This window comes from Struthio camelus, chromosome 16, assembly GCF_040807025.1.
Source record: "Struthio camelus isolate bStrCam1 chromosome 16, bStrCam1.hap1, whole genome shotgun sequence".
NCBI classification, from domain to species: domain Eukaryota; kingdom Metazoa; phylum Chordata; class Aves; order Struthioniformes; family Struthionidae; genus Struthio; species Struthio camelus.
Window position 1 is genome coordinate 20,719,624 of NC_090957.1, and position 23,328 is coordinate 20,742,951.

The 23,328-nt window shown below is 52.6% G+C and overlaps 1 protein-coding gene across 22 annotated transcripts in view; it reads right to left on the reverse strand.

Moving 5' to 3' along the window:
- MSI2 (musashi RNA binding protein 2) overlaps positions 1 to 23,328 on the reverse strand; it is a 286,908-nt gene that overhangs the window by 81,859 nt on the left and 181,721 nt on the right. For 12 of the 22 annotated variants that reach the window (XM_068909335.1, XM_068909331.1, XM_068909328.1 and 9 more), the window contains exon 8: positions 3,886 to 3,954. The exons of the other annotated variants lie outside the window; for them this stretch is intronic. In XM_068909335.1, coding sequence (XP_068765436.1) covers positions 3,886 to 3,954 — 69 coding nt within the window. The remainder of the gene's footprint in view (positions 1 to 3,885; positions 3,955 to 23,328) is intronic. 22 annotated transcript variants of the gene reach the window in all.

Sequence of the window (23,328 nt, forward strand, 5' to 3'; positions counted from 1 at the left end):
AGCGTGGCCAGGTCCAGGTCCTGGTCGGCGGTCCTCTGGTGGCCACCCTGATCCCCCTGGCCCCGGGGCACAAGCCACGAGCCCAGGCCACGGCTACCCAGCGACCCCGGCTCGGCTGACGGATGTCAGTAGCCACCTTGATCCCGCTGGAGCAGCACAGCATCATAACAAGGATATATTAGTTCAGACTGCATTCTCCTTCCGGGTTACGTCTTGGTACCTGATCTTCTCGTTTGTGCTTGCTTTATGCCTCTTCTTTTTTCCCCTATATTTAAGTTACTTACGCTTTGAAACACAAAAACCTCCAGTCCTGCTGTGGCATTATTTATGCACCTGCTTTCTTGTTTACACCCATAGTTTTGGCAGCTGGTTGCTGTAAACTGTAATAAAATGCCTTTCAAAAAGTTTAAAAAAAAAAAAAAGAAGAAATGTGACCAGACAAGCCAGGCATAATAATATTAAAGCCCCTGTCAATTAATTTTTCCTCTTCTTGATAAATGAGCCCCATTCCATTCATTAATAACGAGGGAAGAAACAAGAAAAGTTGACACTAGTTTAATTTATTTTCTCAACTTGCCTGGTCATATTTCTCCCTGTTGCAAAGCTTTCTGGTGCTGCTGGGAATTGCAAGTGGCTCCCACACAGTCGATGCATAGATTGGTGTGAATCAATACAGTTCTACTTTATTCACACATCCCTTGTAATCAGAAGGGAAAAAGTTACTTAGTAAGCTATCTAGCATCTGAGTCTGTCAAGTCACCTTATAATAATAGCAAACCTGCACGGGAGGGGCAGGAGGGGAACTCGGAAACCAGGTCTCGTAATTGCTGTCACCAAATCCTGTGTTTGTAGACAAACGGGCAGAACCGATGGACGGGCCAGGGCATTTTAACTGCTAGGACAGCAAATCAGGGAGGTTTCCCACTCCTTAAATCCTGTTAAGGTAATTCAAATCGTTATGCTGAGAGCCAGGAATAGGCACTCTGGGGTTTAATCCTGCCTCTGGGAACAGAGTTGTTTGTTCAAACACGAACCCAACAGTCAGGACTCCCAAAACTTAGCCCCAACTTTGCCACTTTCTTACTTTCTGTCTTTGGACAAGTTGCTTAAGTCTTTCTTGCGCTCCAGTTCCTGCTTTTCTTCTCCCACAGATTTCTATTACTGTCCAGCAAATCTGTTCCTATGACGCCTTCACCTGAGGTACTGGACCTTTCTCCATTAAAGCTATCAGAAGTGTTCAGATAAAAGCTGTCCATTCGGATTTGTTAGCTCCCGTTATTTCTCTTTCCTGTGCTACAAATACACAAAAAAGAGAGGCTTTTATTTCCGAAGAAGTCACTCTCCCTAGATTCACAGCCACCTGCACACACCACGGACCAGCCTGGGACCGGGTGGTTACTCCCCGGTGTTCCCAGGATTTCTGAAGCTCCAAGATCATCCCCACTGTCCATGACCGCCACGGCCCCACATCCTGGTGCAAGTGGCAACCTCACCCTAGGAGTTGCTCACGCTTCCGCCACCACGCACGTCGAGCTACTCGGCCAGGTGCACACCAGGCTTTCGATCACACACAACCTCGTGCAACCGCTTGCAAGGTGAACGCCTGCTCGCCTCTCCCTGCAGAAAGCCATACCCCAGCATCAGCTGAGGCTAGCATGCACGGCTGGGACAGAGAGAAGGACGATAATGAGGAGAGAGCTGGGAAGAGAAATCTGGTGACTTTGGTAGAAAAGATGAATCCGCTGTTATCTGCAACCTAATGGAAGCTGGAGCCTCCAACCAAGATCAAACCAATATCCATGGCAAAATGGCAGCTCTCAGTCACTGACGCTCCAAGACGAGATCCCTTCACGTCCTGACAAGCAGTAATGTCCATGCACCTCGCCTATCCATCAATCAATAGAGATAAATATGTAGTGAGAGACGCGCACGCTCCTCAAATTTTATCTCTAACACACACACACATCCACTTTCACCCCTCCTCCTCTGTCTCGAACGTAATCCCGGTATGGGGACGTATGCCTGGAATACTGATGATCATACTCCACGGCGCACCGTGCTCGGCCGAGAACAAAACCTCATCCCATGCTAGTGAGAGCCAGCCTGGGAGCAGGGTGACCGGAAGAGTTAGAAGGAGAAAGAGAAGGTTAACACCTCTGATCTAGGGTAGAAAATACCATCCTCATTTAAGCGTAAAGTGTGCTCTCTGGCAGCGCTTCTGTGAATGATGCTCATCAAGTCAGATGATTAGCCTGCAGATCCGTTTGGTGTTTACGTGCATCTTGGGTTGGGTAAGGAAAATAGTCAGGTTCCCATGACAGACATAGGCAGGTATTACTGCTGTTTAAAGTGTCAATATATACTCCATGACATGAGAGTAAATTCTCAAAATTAAATCAGCAGGCAACTGCCTTAGATCAAAACCTCCACACAAGGTGCTAGTGTTTCAATACTAGCGAGGCGGGAGAGCAAAGAGCTGAGGTCAGCCACGCAGCTGGATAAAGGGCACCAGCACGAGATTTCTGTGCTTTTCCTTGGCAAACTGCAAGGCGCAAGTTCCTCACTCTGTCCTCCCCACGGCTACGTGGCATTTGCAAAGGGAGCATCGGTCAAAGAAAGCCACCGGAGAAGGTGAAACCACAGCACCAGGTAGCAGTTCGCCTGTTTAAATATGGGCAAAATCAATTCAAACTGGTTTGGGGAGTTATTTTCTGTGAAGGAAGGACAAAGGGTATAGGGACTTGTCCTTCTCCCAGAGGACACATTCTGGCCACGGTGACCAAGCTGGGGGAGCTGGAGGTGCCAGCTCGCTGAGGTGTAACGCCCTACTGACCACCTCATGGGGAAGCACGGTGCGAGGGCGGATGAGCACATCAATCCTTCCTCACAGCAAGCAAAGACCAAAAGCGAGCGTAGTGATCACAAGTCCTTACCAGCTTCTGTTCCGATCACTAGACAAACTCCTCTGCTTTCCGAAGACCTCTGAGAAACACAAACACCCTGGCAAACCTGGGCTGGCTTTGTGCTGTTTTCTCCCTATTCAACCAGCCCATGCGGAGGCAACGCGAAGCAAGCAAGGATGCCTGCTCCAGCCAAATTCCTCCCTGTCCCACGAGTTCATTGGGATCTGCTCCTGCAGCTAAGCAGTTTCCACTAAAATCTATTCATGGCACACGGTGTGAAAGGGGACACTTCATTTCATGTTACAGCCATGCTAATGTAAGTGGTACCTGAACTTTTCATAATAAATTTTTCATAACAACAAATCTTCATTAAAATTTTATTCTATTAACATTCTGAAATCAAACCAAAATGCTGAGTACATAATGACTAAAACGCACACCACACAGCAACTTAATAAATGCCAGTTTTATCATACTGTTAATTAGCAGAAACCATTAATTATTCACAGATCGCTCACAAGCATTAACGGTGACCTAAGAAAAACTGCATGTACGTGTGCTACACTCATGTTTGCGTTTTTCTGCTTCTGAATTTTCGACACAGGAAGTCTCAAAATTCTCTCCTGATTCTGTTTCTCTCTAGGTTGGAGGCAGCATGTTTAAATGGTCACCTTTTTGTCAGAGGCTTGAGAATTAATGCATCAGTCTGATATATGAGCTACTGAAAGAGGAAGATACCTCAGTCAGTGTTTGCTTTTTGGCCAGTATTTAACTCCGGCTCCTCAGAAACATTTGGGAGCAGACCCATCACACCTTTCATTCATCACACCTTTGCATTGCACCTTTTCCTTCAGGTGAGGATTTTCTAGTTCTCTTATTAAAGTATACATGTAAGATGGCAGGGGGGAAGCTTGATATAAACTAATGGATTTATTTTTGCCATCAAAAATGAAAACCCCAAATGCTTGCAAAATCCACCTACCCTGTCTACAACCGGAGTGTGAACTGTGCATTTCAGGTGTGTGTGCTTGTTTCCGTTCACGAGCAGGTCCTGCAACATGCAAAGTCAAGGACAAATTTGAACACCATGAAAATGCTCCCCCTTCCCAGTAGGCACCGGCCATGCCCAGCCCTGCTGCCGGGCAAGGGGAGTTTGCTCGGGGCGCAGTTGGTGCCCCACAGCGCAGCCAGGGAGGGTCACGCACCCCGAGAACCGCTCAGCTTTGCCAAGGACAACCCAAGGGGACTCTCCCTATCTTACAGATAAAACTGAGGCACAGACATCGTCGTGGGTGACGATGTTTCAGAGCACCTTGGTAGGAATGATGTTTTCTGCTTTCCAGCCTCTTTAACGTCTAACCAACTTCCTTGCCTAGGCTCCTGCAGGGCCTGCTCCCGCAGGCGCCACAGCCCTTACCTCTGCGGCAGCTTTTGCAAGAAACCTAAGCAAACTTTCATTAGAGCTCATACAAGTCTTGCCACCTTCGCTACAGCCAGGACATGCCTGGACAGGCAGTGAGCCCAGGGCAGAGCCCAAGCGTCCCCGTATCCCACCTGGGAGCCAGCAGCACGGTGGCGGTGGGGCTCCGTGGCGAGAGCCGCGAGAAGCGGCTCGGGGAGAAGGTGCCTCTCCCAGCGAGCCCCGGGACGAAAGGCCGTCGCTCCCCAGGTTTCCGTTCACCGGGGTAGACTCCCTCATTAGAAAATGAAGTTGCTCCCTAACTCGACAGCAGTAGCCGCTGCACGCTGCGCTGGAAAGTCCTGCCATTTTTATCTGTTTGCCTACAGGCGTCAAATACTCTCTGCCTGTCAATTCTTCTACAGTTTATTACCAAATTTCTAAAATATTACATTTTTTATTATATTCAAATTCACTTTATTGCATTTGACAATACAGATAATCACATACCATATGCTCTAATGTTTTGAAACCAATGCATGTTGACAGCAGTTTTTATTCATGATGCATAATTCTATCCACGGCTAACAAAAGGCGATGCAGCGCCAAGCTTGGTGCTAAGGTTTTGTTGTTGGGTTTTTTTTTTCCCTTTTCTTCATTTTAACAACAGATTTATAATAGTGGAAGGAAAGATGTTTTGCTTTCAGTTGAACAGGAAACGGGCTGAAAAGATGGGCTTATCAAAGAGCTGTCCTCAAAACATTAATAACTGCTGGGGGTTGGTTATTGTAATTACTTGCATCTGAGTCTTGCTGCTACGAGGCGTAAGGAAGCACAACAGCTCATCCCCGCACGAGGGCAGGGCTGGGCTGGCAGGGGGCACTGAGGCTGGTTCTCCACGCTCCTGCGCAGCTTCCGGTGGGGTTTTGGCCATGGTTGCTCATCTATAAAACTGAGACTAACTCCTACTCCTCCTCCTCCTCAGGGAGATGCTGTGAAGATAAATGTGCCTACATCTTTAAGGTCCTGCAAGCACAGTGAGCACAAGCTCCTAACTCAAATGATGACGGTGAGTAGCTCAGAGGTAGGGCAAGAAGAAGGAGCTCAGGTGTGAAAGACAAACCCTGCACCCAAGCTCAGAAACAGCCCGGGTTGAGCGCCAGGAGGCCAGCAGACCTCCTACGGTATTGCACCAGCTGCTGGCATGCTTTCTTGGTGACCTCTGTCAGGGTTTACCAGTTCCAATGAACTTCAGTGAAAATCTCTGCATCAGGCCTTTGGCCTTCATAAAGAGAGAGCTCTGCTGAAAAACAAACCAGTATTTATCACTTGTTTACCAGTGGTGACCATACTCCCTTCCCCCGATGACTTAGTCTCGTGATGCCCATCTGAATGCACCACCTCAAAACTCCCCAGGTGACGTGACTTGCGGTGGCAGCGATGACGGACCACCAGAGCAAGCTAGCCACCGCTCCAGCGAGCGGGGCCGTACGCATGCACGCACGCACGCGGCATTCGCCTCTGAGGCGAACACAGCGCTCTGTCACCAAACAGCGAACATGATTTACAGATTACCTGAAAGCTCAGGAGTCTCCCTTACATGTTGCTCCTAACTCTGCTTTCCTACCCGCTGCTGAAACCCGCCACGAGCAGCTGCCCACCCACCAAGCCCCGTCACCTCGGGAGGTGACGAGGAAGAGAGCACCCAATAACGTGGCCAAAGGAATTGGGGGCTCATAGCTCCGTGCAGAGCTACGGGCTAAGATTCCTTTTTCATATTTTAACCAGCAAAAATTCAAAATAAATTACACTCTTTGCATGTCCTCAAGCAGTTTCGCACCTTGCAGAATGAAAGGAAGAATGATATTTAAATCAACAGCAGTAAACGACATGACACCTCTCACTCTGAGAAGCACTTGTGGGAAGTATTTCAGCAAATGTGCAATATTCCTCCACTGCTAGCAGCTGATTAAAAAGACCTTTCAAGATTGTCTTTCATACGAAATACAAACCACCCCCAATGCCCGTACGAAGCCAAGAGAGGGCCTAGACTCTCCAGCAAAGTCAGCGCTCAGTTCCCGGCGTTAGCTGCAGCGCAGCACTAATGTCTCCAAACCATTCGCACTGGCTTCGGGGAGAAGGGTGCCAGGTACTCGGGTCTTACCACCACCTCACAAATCCCTAGGACAGCCCTAGGGACTGGGACCACCTCGGGCACTCTTGTAGGGGTGTCCACCCTTTGCTCCCTCCACAACAGAGCTGCAGTAGCACCTCGTGCTGGGGACCCATGGTGGGACGCCGGCATCTCTGACTCCCACGGGTCGCCCTCCCGCCAGCCCTCCTCTCCTCCCAGCCGCGCTCGCTCGAACGGCTCTCCTCCGACCTACCGCACCGCACTGCCCGACGCGCAGGAATGAGATCCGGCTCCAAAGCGGGTCCACAGATCACGCAGCAGGGAGAAGCAGGAGCCAGGTGCCTCCAGAGCAAGGCACGTACCCAGGACCCCCTTCTCTGCCGACACTTAGGGCTCTTCTCCAAGCTCCGATTTCTCCTCAAGTGCCGTCTGTATGGCTCTATTTTCCCAACACTATGTGGGATTAGGGACAGTGCCAGTATTGGCAGAAAGCAGCTCCGTGACTGTCCTCCCTGCTCTGCCAAGTATTGATGCAGCTTTGAAAACGGCTACATCCTTTAATCCTTCCCTTCACTCCCTCAGCCCTCACCAAGGAGCCTGTACACAAATTACACAAAAACAGTTTAGCTGAGGCCCTCCTTAAATGGCTGGGATTGGTTCTGAAACGATAACCAGAGACAGTGACAGGGAGAGGGACGAGAAAGCGGGTTGCAATCAACCTGAAAGCGGCACCTGGAGCCGCAGCTCCCTCCGCACTTCTGCCCTACGAGCGGTTTGCTTCCCCGGTCCAACGAGCCCTGCAGCAGCAGCGGCTGCGCCGGAGCAGGCTCTCTTTGAAACGCTGCTTCCTTACAAACCGTTATCAAACAGAGGCAAGCGGAGGCTTCCTTGGCACGGAGGTTTCCTGGATCAGTCGAGACTATGGCGAGCTCACCCATGCACTTCAGACAGCAGCGGCAGGTTTCTGAAGTGTTCGAGCCCTGAGCAACCTGGCCATTGATCCATTCACAAATGCCATTACAGTCACATCTGCGTGCAGGAGGCAACTGCTGCCCTCAGACTTGATATTTCATCACAGAAAAGCCTTCCATTTAGTTACTTCCTAACAGGGTCCATAAAGCAACCTCACTGCCAAGACACAAAGCAGTTGTGGGTGTGTTTGCATACATATATATACACACCCCTCTCTATACAAGCATACATACATACATATTTATATATAAAAAACGAAGGCCGGTATTGCTATCCTTGCCTTGTCCCATTGGATTAAGAAGCTGCACAACACCCAGCACTGAATAACGCAGTAGGCAGTAGGCTCCTGTGCTGCTCAGCTGTTGGAAACGACATTGCAATATCCTCCCTGATTAACTCTTTTCAACGGAAAAACACCTCAAATCTCTTCAAGATACTGGGCAACACGAGCAGAGCTGAAATACAGCCTCATCCAGCAGAATGAGGAGAGGAAATGCTTGATCTAAAGAGGCATCAAGAGAAAAGCTCTTTCCAACTAAAAAGAAAGCCAGACAACGGTTATTTAGTACATTTATCTCGTATTTCTAGGCCAGCTGGGCCAAATCTCTGTTGAACATCACAAAAAGAAAGAAACAAAGAAAGTTAGCAGATGCCACCACTTTCTCTCTACAGGCTGCAGCAGATGCGTCCATGTTGCGTTGACATTGTACGTGTACAACTCGCCTGCTGGCGCTCTTTCTGGGCCAAGAGACAACAAGTCCCAACCCAGAAGTTAAGCTAATATTCAGCACTGATGCTGCAACGCAGGCCGAGGGGCTGCTGCACGTGCAGAGGAACCCTCCACCAGATACAGCCGCTGCCTGCCCCTTCAAGCCTTGGAGCAAGCTGCTGGGTCGGGCTCTGCTCTCGCAGCTCCCGAGTCCCGACATACACGTGTCAATACAGCACGCTGGTCCCTCAGATATTTAAAAGACTTTGCAAGCCACAGCTTTTCTGCAGCAACACATCAGCAGGGCACGTGCCAGAAGCATGCCATTCAAAGAAAGCTCTTAGCCGATGCTCAAACCCTGCCGATTTGAACAAGATGGGAAATTAAACACCGGTTGGGGCCTCGGTTCTTATCATGTCTCCCTTCTCTCCTTGACTCAGGGCTTGCGAAAAGCACAAGCCGCATGCACAGCTGAAGTGACAGGCTGGAAAAGCCACTCGTCCCTCTCCCTGCCGTGACCATCCGGACCTCCGCAGGCCACGGCCACCGAGCACCCACAGCGAAAACGCCTGCCCAGTCGCTGCGAGCTAAAGGCACGTCGAGACGCAGGAAACGCTCAATTCCTTATTAAACTGCTTGACAGCTGGGAGAGAAGAAAATCAAGCAAACCCCAACTCCCAACTCACAGTGTTCAGGCAACAGATTCAACAACGTGAAAGATGGCAACGTGGTGCAAACCAAACAGGATGCTATGTCTCAATTAAGCTGTAATGACCTGCTCGGAGGTCTTTATTAGTCAGGTAATGATCATTTAAGAGGAGGTTACTATCTTGAGCCAAGGGCACCTGATACTGTTACTGAACTTGTTAAAACCTGCCAAGCAAGTCATTATTTCTAACGTTATTTCTTTTTCTCTGAGCGCAGCTTTCTGCCTCTCTCCGTGTGGGGCTTAGCTGTACATGAGAGAAAGTGGCAATCGCATGGGCTTGGCCACCCGTCCTGGACGGGCTGAATTCAGCGCTCGCACCACAAACAGACTGAACACGAGATGAACACACCACTAAAGGCATGCCTGAAAAAGCTTGGACTTCACCAGGCCCACAGGGACACAAAGCAGGACAGGACAAGCAAGAGTCGGTGGGTGTCCATGACGTGAGTCGTAGCCAGTGTCCTCTCAGACACCGCTTGACGCTGTGCACAACTTACGTCCTGCGCGGACTGCCAGCATTTCGGTACGAGGAGAGGCGCTCCGACAGCAGCGCATGCGCAGCGCACCAGCCTGCGAGGACTTTGCAGAGCTCCAGCTGTGAAGCACGGGCTCTGCGGCCGGGCACGGGCTTCCTGGCGAGCGATGGAGCCGGCGCACAGCACAGCCCCGTGCTCAGCGGCAGCTCGGCGGCTTGTTCGCAGCTCCAGCACAGGGCTCCGGCGTGCAGCCGCTGGGCACCACCAAACAGCTGACTGCCCGAGAGCGAACAAGGGAAGAGCGGGAGAAGGAGGGTACTGACAGCAATAAAATCCTTCATCCTTATGCACGAGAGGAAGTTTTGAGGAATTTTACCAGTGCACCTGGTGAAAAAAGACAGTTTTCAAACATTTGAGAAGGGGAAGAGAGAGGCAGGGACAAGGCCAGCAACCCTTTCTAAACGTCTCCCCAAGCCAAGAGCGGTTGGGTAGAGAGGCTGCAGTGAAGCTCATGGCAGAGCCATTGGTGGCTTGGAGGAGGAGGAGATTTCACCCTCGATACACAAGAAATGGTGGGAATGGTTCAGTGGGGACTACCAGAGCTCTGGAGGTGCAAATGGAATGGATGGAAGGCAAACGGGAAGCAGAGAGGCAAACAGCAAAGTCGACAGACTTCATCATCTTGCGAAGAGTAGGTATCAAACAGGACAAGGGACGCAGGGCTAGTCAGCGTGGCCGAAGAAAGGAGGAAGAGCTCCTGCACGCCCTCCAGACGCATGGTTTGTCATTTCTCAGCAATGCTGTGCGAGTGTCTCGCAGCCGTGACAATTCACTACAAAACGTGCCCACGGGCCAGTTGTCACTTGCTGCTTCTGTGCTAATGCCGCACGGCCCGAGAGCTGCCACCTGCCCCCTGGTCTCCTCCGAGTGCCGGAGAGCTCTGTGCAGAAGCTGCCACCTCCACTCCGAGTCTCCCTGGGAGGAAGCCATGGGCTGCCGGGCTGCCACGGCATGAGCCTCTGTTTTAACTGGGAGCATCACCACCAAGAGACTCCAAAAACTGGATATGTATTTTGATGGAGATGTCTCAGCGTTTGCGACCATGCTTAATGCGAACCCAGCCCGAACGGGCCCAAGCTGGCGGGCACCCGCCAGGCTCGCGGGAGGCGACGCTTCAGAAGCGGTTCACGTGGTTCACTCAATTCCGCTGCTCCTCAACAGGGATTTAATGGTTTACCTAAAGCAGCAATTCCGCATTCCACCTTGAAAAGGGATACGCTGGCCACCATCAAAGCATTTCCCTAATTGCCCCAGTTATGTCCTCCAGCAAAATAACCGTTAATCCCCTATATCCCCCTTATCCATCCTTCAGGCCTGCAAAAGCTCACAAAAGGGGGGGATAAAAAAGAAGAAAAAGAAGCCATACAGCTACTCTGTGATGTTAGCCAGAACCATCACCATGCAAACAGAGCACCTCTGCGACTCTCCCGGCGCAGAGCACCGTCCCTGGGGCGATCCCGGACACCCGGAGAGCGGCAGCTCTGCCCGCAGAGGAGCTTCTGGCGGTGCGACAAAGCCAACGGCAGCTTTCAGCTGAGCAGAAACAGGACCCACCTTCCCCAGTTCTGTGCCTCGCCACAGCCGTGACAGGGGAGAGGACCTGGCGCAGAGGCCCAGGCGCTCCTGGCCAGCAAGGAGTTAAGGCAGCTACATTTCACCGTAACCCGGCGTGGACAATATTATGAATGACACAAGCAAGCTGCCAGCCCAGGAACTCATTACTGTCAAGGTACAACATGGCTGTCTGCCAGGCCCCCAGCTTTCACACTCGCTATGCCAGAACATCCACACACAATTTAATTGCATTATAATTTCAAAAGTGCTTTTCAAACTGGAAAAAGGCATTCACTGATTAACCAGCGAAGAGCAAAATTGTTTATGAAATTGAATACAAAAAGCTACAGAAATGTAATTGGGTCGTTCTAGCACCTAATTTTCAAGCCATTTTCCCACTTATTTAATCACGAGACACAAAAGGAACTAGTGAATTGACTTCATACTAATTAGATTACTCCCCGCGATACTCTAGGCCTATATTCCAACTGGTTGATAGCGCTGTTTTAAAATGAAACAAAAAATGTAGCAACAGCTTGTCTGGGGCCATAACGCATTTGTTTCCCATCAACCCTCTCTTACAGGAGGGCCATAAAATCCAGGCCAAATTCTCCCTAACCTGCCATAGCTAGTCACCCAGAAACTGCAAACTTTCCCGTAAAGGAACGAGGAACGTTTGCCAAACTGTTACAGATGTTCCCTCATGCACAGCTAAATTGGGGCTGAAAACCTCAAGCTGCTGTGAGCCGCCGCGCTGCCCCAGTGCAGCGGCCGGGCTGAGCGGGAGAAGGCAGGTCCCGGCTGCGCGTCTGCAGGGCACCTCCACCTGGCGCCATGAGGCTCTCCCCAAACAGCTGCCCTGCAAGGCACCTCGCGCTGGTGCACATGCGCGTCCTGGGGCTGCCCTGCGAGCTGGGGTCCCTGGGGAGTGACCTGCTTTCGGCCCAGATCAGTAGAAGACCTGAAGATGTTGCAGACGACGGAGGAGGAGAAGCTGCCCAAGCTGGCCGAGACACACTGCGCTCAACCATACTGGGCGCTGAGGTCCCCAGAGGAGGAAAGAGCAAGTTAACGGTGGAGTGAAGAAATTAAAACCGCCACTGGCAAAAGTGGGTCTCAGCAGAGGTACCCCTCCGTGGCTTTTAGGTTGCTCCCAGTGATAGGTGTAGAAAAATGCCAAAACACTGAGCGCGCTTAGCTCCAGCTCCTCAAGGACAGAGTCTAGTGAAGGGCGAGAAAGTCCCTCTTAAAGCTGTCACAACATAAGCTGCCAAAAAGCACTAGTCAGATGTAAAAATGCAGCGTGAGGTGTAATTACTTGTTCAGAAGTGGCCAGAAAATGTTAGCAAGCTTGACGGCAACAACCCGAAGGAGTGATGGGGGACGCTGTGCGCAAAGGGACATTTTGCACCTGATCTCACCACCCCAGGCATGCTGTGAGCACCACGTGCCGGCAGGACCACGTTCAGACGCACAAACTCTAGCCAGGTCCAGGCCTGGTTCCCCGCGCCCCCCTGTTCCCTGCATAAATCAGCCGTCCTCAGTGGCAACACCCACTGCATCCCTCAAATTACACTCAGGGACTAACAGGAGCTCTCAAAATTATGCCAGAGAGCCAGGGGACGGGCAATGGAAAGCTGCAGCTAACTCTGGACTAGGAAGCACGAGCAGGAGATCTGGAGCAACCCTTTCTGTACCCAGGTGGCACCCGTGTGACCTGAGACCAACGTGTGATGGGCTGGGGGAGAAACCGGTCCTGAAAAAAGGAATTAGAGGAGAGAGATGGCCTAGATGAGGTTTTAAATGAACTCTTAAGTCCTTGTGCATAAACTGTATGAGCTACACCCTGGCTTTTCAGTTCCCTTTTCAGGACAGCTATACACTTGTGAACTTCAACAAACCTAGTAGGAGCTGTAGACAGCTTAATTTATTTTATTTTAAATCAAGTAATTAAACAGAAATGCCTCGCTGAACCACTTCCTTCCGTTTACTTAAGACCAGTACTTTTGAAACTACGTGTATATATACAAATATACTCCTTCACAGCTTAAGATGGCAGAAGTTTCTTTAAACATATCCAAGAACCATTCTGTACCTGATACAATCTGTTCAGAGCTTTTTCACTAATTTTAAACTTTATTAGGTGCAACATAATTGATTACATAATCAAATGTAGAATGTACATTATCAAGATATTGTAGCAATTCACAGGCCATTTAATCAGCATATCTGGGACTGTGCCAAAATGAATTAGCTTGCATTAAATTTCAAGTACATATTATTGGTTGTATTTGTCTCTATGTTTAAGCAGGCTTTTGCTCTTACAAAAGAAATCTGAAATCCTTCAATTACAGAAATAGATTATAAAATACAGGGAAATGGAATTTCCCTCTGAATAGGTGGTGTGCGTTGCTACGAAGCCAGACAATAAAGGAGCAACCACCGGTGGGACAGTGCTCCCTTGCACAGTACTGTGCTCCACAGCTACTGGCCACCTCCCTTCACGGACTCTAATGTCATCTTTCTATTTAAAAGCCATGCCAGTGCATAGGTCACCGAACTCGCGGGAGCTGTGGGGACCTGTGCCTCGCTTCGGGAGGCAGGAGGGACCACGGCCACCGCACTTCCCCAGCACGGACCCACTGTGCCACGGGTCAGTGAGGCTCCAGCCTCAAAGGCCACGTCACCTGCCATCTTGCAAAACCGAGGAACTACCAAAAACGTGCCTGAAACCCCAGAAAGGGCAATCGCCCTTACACCGCAGCCTTGCCAGTGATGCCTACCAACTTGAAAATGAGCATACCCTGGCCACTGCCGTTCCCCATGCGCCGGTACAGAGCCTGGTGACTTCCATCCTACCCGGAAACGAGTCTCCGCAGGAGCAAGACGCCGAGGCCACGATCAAGGAGCAGCCGGGCACCAGCCCTGCTTCAGTCCCGTGTCAGCTGGGCTGTCCAGCTCCCCCCGAACGAAAGGCGGGAACGCGGCGAGAAAGGGATTTCTGCTGCTCTGCACTCGATGTAACGAGCGGAGGAAAAACAAGAGGCAGCTCCTCGCCGCAGCAACCAGCTCCCCCACTAACAGCCCACCACTGACACCTACTTCTTTCCAGAGCACAAGTCAAACCAAGAAACTTTTCATTGTTCTTGCCTCCGAAATTTAATTACTACCACCTGAGAGGCTCGGCAGCTGCAAGAGGCGCCCCAGAGAAATGACGTGTCTACAGAACGGCGTTCGCACAGGGAGATTTTTCAAACAGCTGAGACACTGCCGTCAAGGTGACTCCTGCGTACTCGGTTAGGGCAAACAGCACGGAGACAGGCGCGGGGCTGCAGGGAAGACAGATTCCTGTATCCCGCTGTGCAGGGCAAAACAGGAGCCCCCGCAAGAGGAAAAGCAGAAATCTGCTTTGAGAAAGCGTCACTTCACAAATCACCGCTGTAGTCAGCCTTCGGGGGGAGTTGGCTGGGCAGTCTAAGTCCTGGAGAAGGTTATAGTTTTTCCTCCCAGCAAGCAGCAGACGTAACACAAAATGAAGGACGCTTTCCTAGGAACATGTAGGCAGCATCTTAGTTCTCTCGTTAATACATAAACATCAGCTAAGATAAATGAGGAGGCAAAAGGCCATACTTTACCACGGGGCAACCTCCAGAAACGGAGTATCGTAATACAGCTAGCAGCTGTCACTGCAATCCTAAAGCAGAGCACCCATTTAGGACAGTATTTCTGTGGAAGACGTCCCCTCCCGATCCTGCATTACCCATCAAAAAAAGAGGAAGAGAAGAAATACCAACAAGAGGCTGGTTCAGCCCAGAACATCGCAGCTTTTAATAGCCCAGTATTCAGCTGAACCACTGCATGCACTGCTAATATGAAGCTCTCGTGAATACGCACAGGAGAGCACGGTCCACAGACCGCCCCTCCGCAAGGGACCCTCACTGCAAAAAGTCCTCTATCTCTGTTCATCCATTTTGTGCAGCTGTAGTTTATGTGCTACATTTGCATCTCAGTTCTGGGTTACCTGGTCCAAACGTCGTTGCATGCAAAAACTGATGAAATAACCAGCAGCACATTTTCTTAAAGGTCTGCATTCTAGACGGACCTTGTACCCCTCTTGGGTCGCATCCCAAAACTTCTGCAAGCTTTGGTAGCGAAGGTCAGCGTGGACTCTCAGCTGCCCTGCTGTCTATATATCATAATGTGAAGGAAAAAAGAATTAGGCACCAAAACCCAAAAAACTATTCAAGGAATTGAATAAATACTGACTAGGGTCAAGGGAAACAACAGCAAAAATGAGAAGCTTGGCCTCAGGTTAAAGCAACACCTTTGAATTGCGCAATACGACCCCCTTCAGGCTACAGCTTCAACAACGTACAACGTTCCTGTGCATTATTAATATCCTTGGCCAAGACTTTGTCCCTACTGCTTACGCACCAAATCAGGATTTGCCTAAGCAAACAACATATACCACTGCGAGAAAGAGTGTCTGCCTCGGACAGATGCTTTGAGTATATGCACCATTTGTTCCCCTGGATGCACAAGTGAAAAGCCAACTATTTGCTGAGCTGTTCCTGGAAACTGGATCCCACCGCTGAAGGGAAGTCAGCACTGGGCAATCTGGCCGAGGGGGCAGGCCACGGCATCGCCGCGGCCCCCCGAACAACTGCAGTGCACAACGCAGGCCCACAGGCATCCTGGCAAACGCTGAAATACCCAAAATAAATTTGGGTTAAAAACCAAATAAAAATCCAAACACCTCTGGTGTACAGTCTCTAGGAAAGCTCAAATCAGAAGAAATACGGAGGTGACAGGGGGGGAATTCATCCTTTTTTAATATAAGCTTGAAGACGGTGCTTAATTGTTCAGGCAAAGAGAGAGATGACATCAATTCCTTCAGTACATAAATGCTTATCAGAGCAAACAGGTTCAGGTTTAGCACGCACTTCAAGCAAATGATGAATCACATTAGGATAATCACTTCCTTAGATATATATTTTTAGAATTGGAGTATGGTGGGGGGAAGACCCACATCAATTACATTAACACCATTTAAAAACCCATGTCAGCTTTTACTCTGACAACGTGAGAATCGCCTGTAGATTTAAGTGATAGGGACTTGTCCCAAAGGCACCTTTAATGTACATTAACGCGTAAGCGGGCTGTGCGGAAGAGGTGGATTTCCTCTGCAGCTGTCAGCCAGCGCGAGGAGTGACGTTTCATCACTGCACCGCGCTGAAAGCGCAGGCATCTCTGCGGGGCGACCATCCGCTGAGAGCCGAGATGAACGTGACTACGACGGAGCGAGACGCGTCAGCGAAGCAGGCAGGATCGCTCCTCAGCACTTACGGTAACAGCGCTCACCTCTTTACTCCTGCGCACACAGGCAGCCCTGTGTTTCCCTTTTCTCTTCCCGGAGCGATGCCTGTATCAAAAGGAGATACACTTTCTGAAAGAGCCTGCGGTCAATTCCCAGGGCCCTTTATCGCACAAAGCCGGGGTTTGATTTCAATGGTAGTACACTTTTTTTAAAGGCACTGCATAAAGAAGAAATCTTCAGTCACTGGACATAGACTCTTTTCTTCCCCAGCAAGCCAGGGCACAGCCCAGGGCGGGCGCGCGAAGGCCTGCAAGGGGCACCTTGCACCCCAGGGGAACAAAGGCCACACACACAGCCCCCCGGCAGGACCGACGAACAGCCAGCAATACTCCACAGCACACGCACTCATCGAATTCAAACCCTGCCTGTTCCCCGAGCCTGGAAAACACGCTCCTCCACCGAGTCAACGCAGCAGAAACGCAACTTCACGCAGGTATTTTTTTAAAGACGGCGACAAGAGGAGGAGCGGTTGGGGCCGCGCGCTCTGGGGACCCCGTCCCGGCTGCTCGGCCGGCGGCGCGCTCCGCAAGGGTTTCAGTCCCACGCAGGATTTGGCGGCTGCGAGGCCTCCCCGGGACCCTGCTCCCGCCGGGAGCCCGGCCTGCTGCTGCGGGCGCCTCCGAGCCTCGCGGCCGCCCGGCGCTCAGGACCCTTCCTGCACCCTCCCCAGAGCGACGAGCTCCCCTCCCCGCCGGGGCGGCAGCGCTCTCTACCCGCTGGACCCACCGCCCAGCCCTTCTCGCTCCGGCTGCGGGACAGGAGGGAGCAGGCGCCCGTGACTCCCGCTACCGCGCTGCCTGACGCAGCGCCGGCACGGCGGTTCCCGCGCTCACACCCTGCACGCGCGCAGCCCCCAAGCCCACCCAGAGCTCTACGGCCTCCTCCCCCTTCCAAATGGGGACCACCAGCTCAGTCGGTGTGATGATAGCTTCAGCCCGGAGAGGTCACGAATTGCAGGTAGTGGGGGCTGGGGGGGCAGCGCACACTTTTAAGAGGGCATATATGTTTTTATACGCGGCAGAGACGCAGCCCTCCTGACACCCGATCTCATGGACATTCAAAGCCAGTACCTAGCTCCTGAGGAAAGCCAAGTTCACACTTTAGGCAGAACTGTTTTTAAGCCTCCGCTCACCCTCTTCCGTCCTCCCTGCTTTCCCTTGTCCCACCGGCAGGACGCTGCACCTCGGAGAGGAAGCGAGCGCGAGGCTCAGGGCCGCGGCGGCGCGCTCACGGCACGAACCGCGACCGCGCTGTCCCGCCGGCATGCAGCCAGGCTCCGGGCACTGGCTCAAGCCAGCGCGTCACCTTTGCCTACCTGAGCTGCGCTCTGCTAAACGGCGGCTGCTTTGTGCTGTTTCTGCTGTCCGTCCTGCAGAACGGGCACGGACGGGGCGCGCGCACACCCCTTCGGCCTCGCCGGAGAAAGCGGCTAATCCATTTGCTGGAAACCTTTGCTGGTATTACAGATCTTCTGCTGAAGTGACCAGAGTAAACCTAACATATCTTAATCTTTTTTTTTTTGACAGCTGGGAGCTAGGCATAAAAAAATTGGACGGTGTATTTTGGGAGCACTGCTGGAGAGATCCCATTGTTCTTTGCTGCATCAATAAAACCAGTTTTGCTGTTTGATAGTATAAAGTGTTGGCGAACCAGATGCAACAAAGAAGCAGAATCACTCTGGGAAAGAAATCTTTAATAGGGACCACACAGAGCTGAGCAGCTCTATAAAACAGATCTGCTGGCAGCAGAATAAGAAAACAAGGCTCTGAGATGGGAACACGGCAGGCATGAAATCCAGAGCCTTTGCTAATCATCACCTCTATAATTTTGATATGCTTCTAACACTCCTCAGATACGGTGGGATGTTTCACTTCCCCTGCAGCTGCTTTTAGAGACCACACGCTGATAGGCAAGGCAGAAATCGGTGCTCTTTGCTGAGCACCCTACCTCAAATAATCACCATTTTGATGGCTCCGGACCATCACAAGCAGCTATTCCCTCCTAAGAGTTGCTCCCTTTGCCTTCGCTCGCTCCCGGCGCTGCTCCGAGTGCAGCCAGAAGCCGAGGGCGAGCATCACCCGCGGAGGGAGGCTCTAAGCCCCGGGGACCAGACCCCCAGCAAGGGCCAAGGGCACAGTGACCCTCGAACGCCTTCCCGCCAGAGGTGCCCAAGAAGAGCCACCAAGCTACTTTTTCACCGCCTGTGACCTCCCGCTCCAGCCCCAGCTCACCCAGAAGCAATCCCCAGCTGCGCAGGCCAAGCTGCGCTTTACTGAAAGACTCTTCTCCTCCTTCTATTTTTGGTGACATTGTTTTATGGATTTCCTCACACGCTCAACCTTTGTTCAAACCACTGGGGAAAACTCTGCAATCTTTACACTTGAAAGCAAACCTGCCACCAACCGCAGTCACCGGCGGTGGAAAAGGTGAACTAATCACACCGCTCCCCAAAGCGTTTTCGCAGCCCACAGCCTGGGCGCTGCCGGCCCCGACCTCGAGCCGCAGCCCGCTGCGTTTCCACTCGCCGCGCTCGCATCCGGCCCGCCGGACCCCCTTCTCGCCCACCGCGGGAGCAAACCTCTCCAGCGCCGGGGCGCGAGGCCACGGACCCGACGACGGGCACCGAACGGGAGCGGCGCGGGGAGGCACGCGGGGCGCTGCCGCGCAGGCAGAGCAGTCACGTCAGCATACGCTTTGCTTCCCGGCTTTCCAAACCGGCAAAGAAATCGCCCTCGGAGGAGCGGTGTTTCTGTGGTGACCTTTTCCCAGGGTGTCCGGCGCGCTCCAGAACGAAGCCGTGGCAGGATCTCCCCGCAACCTCGGGGTGTTTCGAACGTGGCTGTTTAATTACCACTGCAAAAGCTGGGGAGGCGGTTCAGGGTTTGGCCTCTGCTGGTGTTATTTTGTTTTAGGTTTTTTCAAACAATTCTGAAGAGCAGAAAAATAGAGCAACTGATAAAGCCTGACATCACGAAGGAGGCTCACGATGCTGTTTCCAGCAACCAGCTCAGTGTCTGCGGCATTCAAAGCTTCAACCGCTGCTCTAGGACTTCTTGGCAAGTTTAAATCCAATTTTGTACAGGGTAAAATAATCTACAGCGTGCAGGTATTTGCATACACACGCACACAGAGACTCGTAACAGTTCATAACGCAGCTCAAGCACAGTGAAAATACACTGGCGAGGTTTCACGGAGACACGCGCCCTGGCCTTTCGCGGCGTTCGGTAGCAAACACCAGACCCCGGCGCCGCGAGCTGGCAGCACTGTGCACTGGTTATCCTCGCGGCGCCCTGACGAGGGACCGAAACGTCCTTCTGCAGAAGGGGCACCTGCATAAAAGGCCAAAGACTTGCAGCACCTTTGGATTTGAATTGAGCCCTTGCCTAGAGGGAACAGCCCCAGACCTATGAGAACAGGAACCGCTATTAAAGAGATTATTATTGCCAGATGTAAAGTGGAATAATTAGCTAGAGCATGTAAAATGTGCTATGTTTGTGAAAAGCTGTAATGAGCTATGGTCACCGTACGTTGAGTTTTTATGTGTTACTGACTTAACAGTAAGTCGGTTTACATTAGGTAGGAATCAAACTTCATAGTTTCCAGACAAGACCGCTCAAAACAAAAGCATTTTGTTCCCTCTCTTCCTTTCTGCAGACTTACATTTGCTCAAGGATGTTACTGTGTCACAGCATTGTGTTATGAAGACCAAGGGTTTCCTCAAACTAAGTTCTTGTCACTTCGAAGTCGAGCTGAAGTTTAGAAACGCAGATCCTGCTGCTGCCTCAGCAACGTCCAGGCAGAGAGCCCAAAACTGCCATCTCCAAACCCGCTTCTCCTCCAGGAGCCTACGTTCGTACTGCAGCTCGAAGCACAACCAGGCAGCTTCTGGGGCACCGCGCATACAAAAGCTGCCTGTCTCACTAATTAAACCAGGGCTGCCCCAGCACTGGGGACACACGTGGAGAGACGAGCCAAACCGGAGCAGGACCATCCAACGCTGGATGGACAGAGCCGCCAACCGGCCTCACCCCGCCATCACCCCCCCGTGACCTTGGGCACCTCCAGCGACGCGGGACCCTCACTTCCCACCCAGAAAGGGAGGGCGGCATTTGTAAGGCTGCATCCGGATGAAAGGAGCTATGGGACAGATGGAGGAAAAAAAAAATAAACTAAGAAAAGCGTTGCAGCTCTGCGAGGCACGCTACAAAAGCCTTACTGCCAGTCAGCGGGAGCAGGCTACTTACAGCTGAGGATCATTAACTGTATTTAAGAAGTTTGACGTTCTCTAACAATCTCCGTCATTTCAGAGCGCTGGCCTCCCCCGACAGCCGGCTGATAAGCGGCGCGGCGGTGCTGAGCAGCGGTAATCGCACGCCGGTTCTGCGGCCTGCGCCCGCGCCGCGTCCCCCGGCCGGCCGCACTGCACGCGGTACGCGCCCCCTCGCAGGGCTGCGCGGCCAGGAACAATGCCCCCGTTTTCAACAAAATTAATCACCACACCCCCAAAACGTGCAAATTCCAACCTACTGCTGGAAGATATTAAAATGCCAAGTGAAGTGAAGCATCTCTCTTTTGAAACGCTCACGTGCGTCACTTATTTTTCTTAGCTGCACCAGTTGCCGGGCTATTAAGGACGAGGGGAGGGGAGGGGGCGCGCAGGGACGGTGCCGGCGACGGTGGACGGTGGCCTGCTCCTCCCCGCCGCTCTCCACCCGGCCTCTCCACGGGGGCTGCGGCTCCCGGCGCTGGGAACTGCCTGCTCGTCCCGAGGCCGCGCAGCGATTCGGCTCCCCTGCCCCGCTGCAGCCTCGGGCGCCCGCCACCGTCGGAGGGAGGAGGCCTCACCGGGACGGCAGGTCCCCTGCTCCTCTGCCACGAGCTGCGCGAAGGCTCCTGGAGCCAGGAGCAACGAGGCGCGCCTGATCCCCCCCAGCTCCAAGTTTATCAGCTTGAGAGACACGTCCAAGCAAGCAAGCACAGATAACGTGGTGCCGATTGCTATCGCCAGGAACGTGAAGCTCTTGTGATGTGACACATCTAACATATGGTTTTTAAGACTTAATGTTTTTGAGCCACTACATGATGCCATTGTCATTTCAGTCTGGCAAGAGTGACATCCACCTGACTGCACGCTCGTGTCAATCCCAGCCAACCGCTCCATCGCTTGCCAGAGAGCGCAGGCCTCAAAGGCAACGCCGCCGCCCCCCGCGCTCCTGCGCGCTTCCCGCTCGAGGCAAGCGTCTAACATCATTTCCTTCCTTCAGGGGCCGTGTGGTCGGGAACTGCGTAAAAAAAAAATAAAAGCTACTGACTGTTCTGACTATTTCAACATCTCCTGAGCCCGCTTGATGTTCCCGCCGCTCTGCCAGACCCTGTGCAACCTCGGACGCCTCCCCCAGCGCCGCCAACGCGGACATGCGAAGCCAGAGAGGGCTGCAGGCCCGCGCCGGGCGGCAGACCCGGCCACGCCGCGGTGGGGGCAAGGGCCGAGCGCGCCACCCAGCCCCCCGTCACCGGCGAGCCCCGGCTCCACGGTCCGGGCGGGGAAGGCGGGCCGCCGGCGGAGACCTGCCACCTGCCTGTCCCGTGCCTGCCAGGGAGATGAAAAGGGGTCTTTGGGCTCTTGGCTGTCACTCTAACATGTCCCCCGGCACTAGTTTTACTGCACCATGCTGGAGGATGAAAGGCAGAGGCCAACGGTCCTCTGCGTTGGATGGAAATTATCGCTTCCACCTGAGCATCACATTGTTTCTCCTCATTTAATAACATCTGGCACTTGCAAACTGCTTTAAAATCATTTAAGGAGCTCTGAGCAGCTGGCAAGGACATCGCTATCAATCACACCACACAGATGAGGCAAACTGAGGCACGCAGACACCAGGAGACCGGCCACAGGCGCTCCGCGCATCGGCAGCAAAGCAAAACCAGACCCTCACTCAGGCTTCCTTTTGGCTGGGCTGGAATATGAAAGCAAAGCGCCAGAAAGGGGGACACAAGGGATTTCGTGTGAGCCATCACATAGCACTTGCTAACTGGCTGCATTTTGACTTCAAACGTCAGACCCCGGCCATCAGGAATTTGCTGTGCCCGTGCAAGCCGTCCACCGGAGGAATCTGAAAGCCACCAGCAACGTTAGGTTCGGGTTTAAATTTCAGCCAGCCTGAGGATCCTGCCCAAGACTGGTCTGGTAGTGCAATTTTTTATTTTTTTTTGGAATGCAAGTTTTAGGCTTTGATTTGCAGCATAACCTTCGCAGAGGGGAAACAAGAGCTCTCCTCCCAAGCGCCAGGATCGGAGACAGCCCAGAGCCGCGGCCCATCTAGACGCGGGGACGTTTCTCGTGGCTACAAAGTGCCCTTTACGGGTCCTTTCAGCCGGCGTCCCAAGAGGAGGAGGAAGGCCAGGTCTGGAGAGCGCTCAGCCCCTTGGGCCTCTGGGCCTGGCGGGCAGGACGCGGCGGGCAGGACGCGGCGGGCAGGACGCGGCGGGCAGGACGCGGCCGGCAGGACGCGGCGGGCAGGACGCGGCGGGCAGGACGCGGCGGGCCGGCCGAAGCTCCTTCAACGCGGGGCTGGAGCGCGGCCGGCCAGGCTCGGCTCTGCCCCAGGCGGCGGCGGCGCGGCCCAGCCTCCCGCCCGGCGCCCGAAGTTTCAGGGCCACCAAGGCCGGCAGGACGGCCGGCGGCTCCCGCCTCACCCCGCCGCAAACGCGGTGCCTTTTACAATTATCTTTTGCCCACCAGCAACACGCGCACAAGAGCTGCCTTTCTCCTAGTCAATAATGGAAACTCTCAACGGATCAGGAACGGAGAAACTTTCAGCGCGTTTCAAAGCAAAGCTGGGGAGCGAGGGGGGAAACAGTCACGTATTTCTGGCATTTTTGGCAAGTGGTGTTGGTAATTTTTCCATCCTCAATGCAAGAATAAAAGGGATTTTTTTTTTTAATAAATTGCACCTACGAGGTACGTATTTTTTTCCTCCCCAAAACCTTCCTCCGCAGAAGACCTTTCCAACCTGACCTGAATCTGACCAGAAA